At 41.8% G+C, this 10846-nt stretch overlaps 1 protein-coding gene across 3 annotated transcripts in view; it reads left to right on the forward strand.

Moving 5' to 3' along the window:
• Eaat2 (Excitatory amino acid transporter 2) overlaps positions 1-10370 on the forward strand; it is a 12643-nt gene extending 2273 nt beyond the window's left edge. Inside the window, exons 2-11 of one of the 3 annotated variants that reach the window (XR_001916872.1) lie at positions 281-406; positions 532-739; positions 1399-1441; positions 1582-1835; positions 1942-2175; positions 4804-4998; positions 5161-5295; positions 5385-5493; positions 5631-5926; positions 7049-10370. Coding sequence is in view for 2 of the 3 variants with exons in the window: in XM_018033225.1 (XP_017888714.1) it covers positions 281-406; positions 532-739; positions 1399-1441; positions 1582-1835; positions 1942-2175; positions 4804-4998; positions 5161-5295; positions 5385-5493; positions 5631-5752; positions 7049-7097 (1475 nt within the window). In the remaining variant the exon portion in view is untranslated. The remainder of the gene's footprint in view (positions 1-280; positions 407-531; positions 740-1398; positions 1442-1581; positions 1836-1941; positions 2176-4803; positions 4999-5160; positions 5296-5384; positions 5494-5630; positions 5927-7048) is intronic. The other 2 variants (XM_018033225.1, XM_026817804.1) reach the window with 2 other exon arrangements.
• The last annotated feature ends 476 nt before the right edge of the window (positions 10371-10846 follow it).

A 10846-nucleotide genomic window follows, 5' to 3' on the forward strand; every position in this document is an offset into this window, starting at 1 on the left:
CATACATACATGCTTGTAACTAAATTAATGAATCATATCTGTTTTGAAATCTTCTATTAATTTCATAATCAGATGAAACGTTCTGCCAATTACGAGTATTATTACTCCAATAATTATGAAATTAATTTAGGCCCTTACGTCGATTAAAATAAAATACACGCATATAACTAACACTTATCGCTTGTACGAGCTCGCTGAATCGTTTGAAGTTTATTTGGCTCGCCTCGAGTATCTTTAAGCTGTGCAGCAGCTGATAGCTGTGATCTCATTATTTTTTCAGGATTCGGTTTGCGACCCCTGGGCCTCGGCGATGACGCAGTTATGTTAATCAGTTATCCTGGAGAGCTCTTCATGAGGTTGTTAAAGTTAATGATCCTACCGCTCGTGATCGCTAGTCTTATATCAGGTAACCTCAGCAAGTGGATATGTATAATTTCCCAACTGATTCACTCTCTTCAGTGTTCGTACGAAGAGTGGATCGATCATCTCCGTAATTATTAGATAGCTAAAGGTTAATCGGGAACGTTTCAGGTTCGGCGAGTTTGAACGCGAGGATGAACGGCATGATCGCCGTACGAACTTTGGTGTACTTCATACTGACATCGCTGCTAAACGCTGTCCTTGGCGTCGTCCTGGTTCTGCTCATCCATCCGGGTAATCCAGGGATCAGAAAATCGATCGCGACCTCGCACAGCGGTAGAGCCGTTAACATCTTGGACAGTCTTCTCGATTTGGGAAGGTACGTGCGTTACCGATACCGCGATCTTTTACTTTGCCGCGAGGTGTACAGTTGGAGGATATCGATCACCGGACTCGTTATTTCCGAACGCTTGCGTCAACACGTACGACGGACGGATGATGTTCCGGTAATTTTCCCACGATAAAACCGGAGTCCTTTACCCCGTCGTCTGAGCAACGGTCGACTCGTTCCACTGTGCTATATGCCTCGTCCTATAATCGGGATATCGTGCCAGCTCTCGCTGTATTCGCGTGTTATCAGATTATTCTCCATCGATTCCCTAGCTATCCTTTATCTGAACTTCAGTCGTCGTGCCCTTCAACCATCGTTTCCAATGCCCTTCAGCAAGAAATTCAATCGGCGTACCCGAACTCGCCTCTCGCGCCTCCACTTTTCGGATTTGTACGACATTTCAATTAAAATACGTAAAGGTCGGTCTGACGATCGGCGAACTTCCCCTAACAATCGCGGGAACAAAAATAAAAACCGATATTGATCTCCGTTCGTAAAGAAGTCCGAAGGTATAGCCGTTATTGTGCACACCGTCGACTAATGGAATTGCACGCCGTGCTCGCCGATAAACATAGCCATCGATTGAACTATAATAATAAAAAGTATAACGCCGTAGACTGGAACTTCTTTTCTATTGCGTGTTACAGGAACATGTTCCCGGACAATATTTTCCAAGCAGCCTTTCAGCAGGTACGGCCATCAGCTTATAAGACAACGTTTACGTGCCGCGAGTTAATCGATATAAGCTGTCGTCTGATATAATGTATTCTTAATTGATTCACCATCTGCTCGCGAGCTGTTCGTTTCTCACGTTAAACGTTCTCTGTTAGGCGCACACGGTATACGTTCCGAAAACGCAGCCGTTCCGGAATCTCACCGACGCGATGTCTACGGAGGTCCTCGGGGACGAGGAACTGATGAGGGTGACGCAGTACAGGAGCGGCACGAACACTCTGGGCATAGTGTTCTTCTGCCTCGTGTTCGGCACGTTCCTAGGTACGCTGGGCGAGAAGGGCCAGATCGTGATCGACTTCTTCAAGGCTGTGTTCGAAGTCATCATGCGAATGGTGTCAACCGTGATGTGGTAAGTGGTTAATAATATCGTGATTTATATTTTACTTGAGAGACACCCTGTATTCTACTAGCAGTTGCAGTTCACCAGTAAAAAATCACGATTAATTTGTTTGCAGGATGACACCGGTGGGCATCACCTCGGTAATAGCTGGTAAAATATTGGGCGTGGCAGATCTGGCGCTGGTGATGTCGCAACTCGCCTGGTTCATCGTAACGATCGTGGTCGGTGTGTTTTTCTATCAGCTGGTGATCATGCAGCTGATCTATTTGGCCTTCGTGAGAAAGAACCCCTTTAAATTCTACGCCGGCCTCGCCCAGGGCACGCTCACCGCCTTCGCCATGGCTTCAACGTGAGTCGTCGACCTTCGAACTCAGCCCGACCTTCAGAGTACCCATGTCGCCTATGTACACCTCACATGGCCTCGGTCGTGTCATCGTTTCTCATTTGATCGATTATATTTTTCGTAACCGATCAACTTATCGATTCAGAACAGAAAGATTCACGCACGCGGTTCTCTTTCTTTCCGAATTTCCTCCGCACCGCGTATCTTCTATTCTCTTCTTGTTTGTCTTTTCTTTTTTTTTTTTTCTTTTTTTTATTTCTCTCGCGCGGTTAACGAACGTTTGAAAAAACTGCAAGGCGAACAAGACTCGTGAAACAGGTCGACGAACGGTCTGAAATCGATTGATAGAGACAGTATGTTTCAGCCAGCCGAGAGGAGGCATTGCGAGGCCTAAACTCCCATAATACCCGTCCAGACTGAATCCCGTTCGAGCAGCGTTTCACAACGGCGTCTGTTCGCCGAACGACGACGACGACGACGACCCGGCTCGTTGTCGAACGCTGACGATGTCCCTTCTTTCCCGTCCGCCTCCCTGTCGCGTTCTTTAAATGTTCACCGCGTTGCACGCGGGGAGAACTCTTCGTGACCAATGAGAAAGAGAGAAAGAGAGAGAGAGAGAAAGGGAGAGAGGTATGCAGCTCTGGGTGGCACTTAGGATGCGGATACTCCCGGTTAGTAGGAACTGTGCGCGAACTTTCGGTGATTGTTCTCCAACACGTAGATAGAAAATCTCAATACGCGACACCGAAATTTCGATGAAGTTTGATATCAGACGACGAATGAGAAAACATGACTAACCCATTAATTGCTCGCAGCCTCGTGTGATTGTCTCGCGTGATTCTGTTCGACTCGTGACAATGAATGGGTTAATTGAAACAGGGAATAGAGACCGGTACGTGTGTGTTTATGCACGGGCGCGGAAGCGTTCGGTTACGTCCGTGCGTGTTTAGCCGGAAATCAGCTGACTCCGTGTCACCTGGACTGGATTCTTTGGCGTGGACGCCTCAGGGGCTTCCAATTATCCGAATCCTCTGTCCCTCGGCGTATCGGCGAAGGACAGACGAGGACGAGAACCGCCGAAACACAAAATGGCTTCGTGCCGACGATTATTACGTTACGTTAAGCACCTTTATTAATAATTGTCCAACTTCCAACGAGTGAGAAAAGGGAAGCTGAAAAAAATATTGATTGCTCGCGTCGAGCCCGCCCAATTCCAGGTTTGCCGGCGCCGTCCATCACTGGCCAGAACGACCCGAAACCACGATTCTATTCTCGTATCTTTAACTTGTTCATTAACGCGGATCACGCGAAGCAACGATCATTTTTTCAGTTTGTCCGTTACCGACGTCCTACTCAGATTCCTTCTCCGAGTGGATGTTTCCACGTGGCCATTGCTAAGCCCGTTTCGAGATGGCAGTCGAGGAATTGTTGGTTCGCCCGGGAAACGCGTAGTGATTTTTATAGAAAATGGCAGCGTATTTAAATTTCGATATACTTTCACTTATCGATTTATCGAATTATATATATAGTAAATGTTCCAATTTCTATTGAACATGTCAATTTCTAACATCACCTTTTGGGATGTGTGTCATTCGTTATCAATAATATACTCAGATCTGTCCAAATTCATCTACCGAAAATCAGAACTTCCCGGACAACCTAGTATGAATCGTGAGCTGTTCAGATGGGGCGAAACGATGGCCAGTTTGAAACATCGCGCGTTCCTTCCTTCCCGTTTTCCCATCCGATGCATCGTGGGACAGAGAAGCATTCGTTCGTGTAAAATATACCGCCAGTCGATCGATGATACCAATCGCGTTTCGCCCTATTTACGTACTGAACGTCGAACCTTTTCCGTCCCATAATTGCGGCGCTACAAAGACAAAAGAGAAAAAAAAGATCCCCTGCAAACGTCTCTAATTCAACTTGTTTTCTATGTGGATTAACTTTTTCCAGAAATGAGATCGTACACAACTGTGCGTACACACTGTGACTGACAATGAGAGAAAAACAGAGCTCTTAGAGTGTATACTGAACAGAGAACTGTATGAATATCATGATGATGTATTAGAACACGCGCTGCACGCGGCCTTTTGCAGGTGGTTCACTGAACAGAGAGGGTGGCCCTGGTAAGTAATCGATGGCCGCAACCATGAAGGTACATGCGTACGTTGTGTCTGTTACAGGGACCGAGCCAAGGCGGCGGGTTACGCGTTAACGAGAGTTATCTCGCAACGAACCTCAGACAAATTAACCCCTGGTTCAATTTTTCAGTTTCGCTATGCGGTCATTCTGGTCACTTAAACGATCCTCTAACGATAATGCCCTTTCTGTTACCACTTTGGCGCCGCTCTATCAATTGACCTCTCGAACTCTCTAAACCTATCATCGCAACTTCTAATCGTTCGCTTCGAGATTCGCGCGATTCACATCTCTCATTATCCTTCACGATTCTGATCACGAAAACAGTTCCGTTACATCTGATTGTTGTGAAAGAGTTAGACTGCGCCAGAATGACCCGTTCGACTCGACGATGGACAGCGGCCATGCAGCGCGCGGATTTTATATGATCGCTTTTCTTATACCGACCCGCGACACTCTCTGCCCGAATTTTACTAACGCAGATTTGTACAGGGCCGCCGCGCTACCCGTGACATTTCGCCTGATGACGGACAAGCTACGGGTCGATCCCCGCGTAACGAGATTCGTTCTCCCGATCGGATGCAACATTAACATGGACGGGACCGCGCTGTTCGTTGCCGTCGCTAGTATATTCATCGCGCAAATGCACGGCATCTCTTTGGGCTTCGGCGAGATCGTCACTGTTATGTAAGTCGATTTTTATTCCAAGCTAACGAGAGTACAATCGGAAAATTTTTACATATTTTTCTATAACATTCTTTTTTGGTCCGACAAATATTTCGATCGCCTATGTAAAACTTTAGATCTCCTCGAATTTAAACCTCTACATTTTGATGTTCGCTTTTTAAGTTTGACCTCGACCGCCGCGTCCGTGTCATCGGCATCGGTTCCAAGCGCGGCCTTGGTCTTGCTACTCGTTGTCCTAAGCGCCATCGACGCTCCCGTTTACAACGTCTCCTTATTATTCACCATCGACTGGTTCGTGTAAGTATCGCTTTCAAAAAAATTTTTCTCTACATCATTAATTTTTAATAATTTCTTCAATCATAATTAAATATATTTTCTTTATTTAGGGATCGCATTCGAACCACGAACAACATGTTGGGTGATTGTTACGCGGCTGCCGTCGTCGAGCAGTTATCTAAGAAGGAATTAATGGCGCTGGATGCTGCGGCTTACCAGGTACTTACAATTTTCTTTTACCCTTTGACTACTTTTGACGCTTAAAGGCGCTTAAAAACAGTGCGAATTTCGCACTTCCGCTTGAGGTTTAAAATTCGAATGAAAAAAAAAATTTTTATTATTTCCTGTATTTGCAGTCAGAGACTGTTCTGCCCACAACCATCGCGAACGGATGCATATCCGCCAACAGGGTACCTGATCCGGACACGATAGTCGTCGAGATGCAGGACGACAGCACGAGGATAGCCGGTGTCGCCAAGTAAACAGGCTTGTTGATAGGGCTAGGCCATCACTTTGTAAGAACCCAACGATCGCGTGCATTTTACGTTACCTACACGTCCCTCTGTCTATTCTGCTTTCGCTCTAACCGCAAAAGAACTACTCGCGAATCGTCAACATTTACAAATGACTCATGCCTTCTCCTCGTCACAGGGTAGGTAAAGTTGCTCGTCCCCCCCCGTTCCATTCTTCTTCTTTCCGGCGCTATCGATTATAACGAACTGCTACATTATTCCATCTTCGTGTCTCCATCGTTTAGATCCCACAATTTTTTTTTTAAATTACATTTACTTTGTACATCGATTCGATATAGACTTACAAAAAAAAAAAAAATGAAAAATATGATTTATGACAATTTTATTTGATATTTTATCGAAATTGTAATTAAGAAACGATTTTGTGGAGCAAAAAATTTTGTCACGTAGCTGTGATCCTCGCTCCGTTTCTTTCGCGTCTTCGACTCATTTATAATTAAGCGTTGCCCCTGCGCTTTGACCCAATCACCCCGCATAAATAAACGATCAATCGCAAATGTACCGTTCGAGGGATTCGGACTACATATAACGACTGTTATGCGACGATTATGCAAATTGCCCGGTACTGTGAATAGCCTGGCACGAGCGACGTTCAACGTTGAGAAAGTAATGCGAATTTGTGAAACAAATTGCGAGACGGAGAGACGAGGCTACGTCAGTCGAGAATATTAATAATTACTGTATTTACGCTGTCGATTATTTAATTGTGATTTTTTTTTTTTATAACATCCGTGTGAGAACTGTCGGTAGAATCTTTTGCGAATGATAGAATATTTATGTAACGCTTAAAATGGACATCAATCATTAGAGGAGGAATACATTTTATTTTGTAACTGCTTGCGTTTTGTTCGATTGTAAACAGCCATTTGAACATTTGGGTATTAAATCATTTAGCTTTTTAAATACACGAATTTTGTATAAACGTTCTATTTGAATCATTCATTCATCGATCTCATTCTTCCGTGCGATTGTCATTATTCGATTCATAACGAATGCATCGATTAAGGGGCTAGGATAATCACGTGGCTTTCCTAACGTTTGCCGATAAATCGACGTTTTTCTTCTGTTTTACTGATAATTAACATGGTAAAACAGAGCAAAAAATCGTGAAAAATGGTAGAAATGTGAGGAAAGTCAGGGGACTATCCCAACCCATAAAATTCCATATCGCTTGCCGCTTGGAATTGACGTGAACCGGCGCGCCGGACACGCTTCAACCCTTATCCGTTATTTCGTTTCAGCATCAGCGTGTTGCCGATACCGAGGAGCGTTACGGAAGAGACAGTTTGACCTGCGCTCTGCCTTGAAAGTTACAATTTGTACCGTAGCTTAGCGCGATTATGATTTTACGACACCGTCGAGTGCGACGCGTTCAAACAGGGATCAAAAATGAACAGAAAATTCTACACACACACACCAACCCTCGTCGCACCACTGTTTTTTACTACAACACAGAATTGCGTTCGCAGCGAGTCGTTTAGGTTCACGGTGATCGTGGCCGATATATCAAACAGAAAGTCAATATCAAATATTAGGCGGGAGTACGCGTTAGCGTTTGGTAACAAGCTTTGCGTAGTGACTTGTCTGGGTCAAGTGATCGACTCGATGGGATTAATTTGATGGAACTGCGTTCATTCGATTGCCAGACAGTCTTAATTGATCGACACGAGCGGCCAATCGTCGCCGCAATACAGCCACGATGACTTCGCGGCGGTTGATCGATGTCCCTTTTATGCGCGACTCGGATCTTGATCGATCGTTGACAATTACGTGGAAGAATACCTGCGGGAAAACTTCTATTAAAAAAAAAAAAAAAAAACTGTTAGTAAAGGCTTTACGCCGCGTTTCGCGTAGCGATTAGAACCGTTGTGATACGAATCGATCGATGGCTTCGTCGATCGATTCGACGTTTTGATAGAGACATTGTAACACTACCAGAAGATCGTAGACGAGAGAAGACGAGTAGGTTCGTTTAGCTTTAATCGTACTGAATTTTACAGTTTTTGGACCATCGACTTACTTACCATTAGAGCGGTGCACCGAAGTATCTCAGCTGACGCGAGTCTCTTGGAAAATTGAAAGACGACTTAAGTACTGTCGACCACCCTGCCTCTGAATTTTCGATTCAACTCGTTTAGACTAATCTCAGACTCAACACGAAGATCGTTCTGTGACACGTGAATAAGTTATTATACCTACAGTGAAGTCTATAAATAACCAGATTGCAAAATTGAATAACATTTTTAATATTAGATCCAACATCTTATAATTTTTTGGTGTGTCAGTAGGCTTACAGGAAGTCAAAGGCAAGCCACCTGAATTGTTTCTACTTTTTTGTTTTAAGTAGGGAGAAACGTTATAAACTTAAAAATTGTGGCCTTCGCTTCTGTTTCGTAAATCCGAGCTTCAGAAATTTTTGAACAAGAAGTAATACGCTAAATCTAATATTAAAAAAGTGATTCAATGTTGAAATATGAAAGAACATTTATGGACTTGACTGTATGTACGTACACTGCCGCTAAAAAGTTTGGAGCGTGTCGCAGTTTTGCAAACAAATAATACCTACGATTATCCACCGAATCCGACTGGAAACTGTAACTACACTTAATTCTATACTATAAATGATTTTAACGTGACGTTTAAATGGAAATTTCCACCAAGTTAGGTATTCACATTTTCCTTTTCGAACGACGGAAAGTGCTCCGAATTTTCAAGCGGTCAGTTCAAATACAAAACGCATCCGAAATGGGACGAGAGAAACAATTTCATTAGCGCTCATACGCGAGCTGATTTCAAGACTGGACAAGCAATACGAATTAACTATGCTGTCACGTTGTATAGGGGCAACTCCCAGGATACGGAGGAGGGTTCACTAACTCTAGGCACTAGAACCTTAGGTCGATACGTGTTCTATCGTAGAGACTGTTTAAATGTACAAATTAACTGGATAAATTAGTGCTTTCGTAGCGATTTTTATTTATGCAGTTACATTACGTGGACTTTTGCTTGTTCCAATTGTGACGAGTTACTTGTCGTTACTTTGATTACGCAGGATAGGTCGATGTGACGCGTTTCAGTTCTCGTTTTCATTTATGTACTACTAAAAACAATTATGGTATCACGGTATTGGAAATTGCCAAAGTTCGTAAAATTATTAATTAGCAATGAATTAGCATAGGACGATCATTTTTCTTTTAAAACACTTTCGAGATATGTTCGATTTGTTAAAATTCTACGATAGAAAACGCTTGAATCTAAGAAGATGAAAATTAAAAAAATTATCGAAGTACGACAATGTGCACAGACTCTGATAACTCTTTTGCAGCGATGGTGTTTATGACAAATGAAAACATGATTCTGTATCTTTAATTTAGAAGGAAAATCTCCAAGTTTTAATTGTCTTACGATGATTTGTTGCTAATTTTTAATTTGGACAATTTTCCATACAAACGTGATACCAGAATTTTTTTTAGGTAGTGTAGTTTCGTAGCGAGTTTAACGAGAAATCGCGCTTTATCGCTGAAGTTTATCTATAAAAAAAGGAAATATGAATGCAAGTTACACGTGTATAACCAATTTTTGATGAAAAACGAAATTAATCGCGTATTTGTATGTATGTATGTACCGTGATCGAATATAATTTTGTGATGATTTTACGAAACTGGAGTGTTAGGAACGGTTCACGCAAGGCTTTTCATAGTTCATTCAGAAGTTAACTAATGAATGGAGTAAACATTTTCTTGGAACGTATTTGTTTAACGTTCGGGGACAGTTTGTATCGTTTCAATAATTGCTTATTGTTCGAACGCAGTGATCTTGTTACTGTAATGGATGCGTATGATTATTTTTCGCCATGAGATTTTTATGACGTCTTTCGGAAGCGAGTTTGTTATAAGAAGTTGAACCAGTAGTGGTTGTATACTTTATTATTATACGATCACACATTTTGTATAAATGGTAATCACTGAATAGATTATCAAACAATTTAACGATGGTTATGCATATTGCCTTTGTACCGAACGAATGTTTGTAAAACGAAACGCTTTCAATATTCCTATAAACATCTTAATTTGTTCGGGAGAGTATACGAGAAGGAGATCTCATTTCTATAGCTGTCATATTGTAAAACTATATAGATTTCGACATTACGCATAAAGTTAGAAGGTTCGAACTTGAATAAGTGTATTCAAGTAACGTTAGAGGATTAGAATTGTTTTTTTAGATTCGATGATAAATGTATTGTACATATTTACCTGGTTTATATCGTACCCTATATTACTGGAAAAACGTGTTCCCACATATTTGATACTGTCTGAGACTTGTCAATTTTCAATTAGCTTTAGCGAGGAAAAGTAGAATAGCAGAATTGTTTTTTTTTTCTCATATGCGTGTATTTTTTTTTTAATTTTTCTGAGGAGATTAGAACTACGTAGACGAACAGCTTTGAACGATCAGAACGAATTCAATGTAGCCACGACTCCGTGAGAAATGTTGTACATATATATGTTATGTATGTACACTAAACTTACATTTGAATAAAACCGCAGATAAATATCGATATTAGCCGAGTGTTCTCATTTCATCCATGCAACTCTGGCTTAGTAATGGGCACTATCGACTAATTCAAAGTATCGACTACCTAGGGAATAATCGCAACGTACTATCTACTAATTAGTCGATAGTTTTGAAATATCGCTCTCGTGGTTATGCCTCTATAATAAATTAATGGAAACTAAATGCATCTCAGAATTCTTATTTCGCGATCCTTGAATAAATATAATCCAAAGCAGTTATCATGCATTACTTAGTACGGTAAAACTACCGAAGCGGAAAACGAAAACATAACATTGTCTAAATGAACATCTATTGAAATCAATTTCCTCTGTTTCTAATTTATTCATCTCTAATTTATTGTAAATATATTGAATAATTCTGATTAATATATTAATGGAAATGAATATTGGCATTTTTATTTCATGTTCCTTGACCAAATGACTAATCCCTGTTTTCGAAGTGCAATTCTTCAACGAAATACTAAA

This window comes from Ceratina calcarata, unplaced genomic scaffold (assembly GCF_001652005.2).
Source record: "Ceratina calcarata isolate Rehan_Ccalc_2016 unplaced genomic scaffold, ASM165200v1 scaffold7.2, whole genome shotgun sequence".
Lineage (NCBI taxonomy): Eukaryota > Metazoa > Arthropoda > Insecta > Hymenoptera > Apidae > Ceratina > Ceratina calcarata.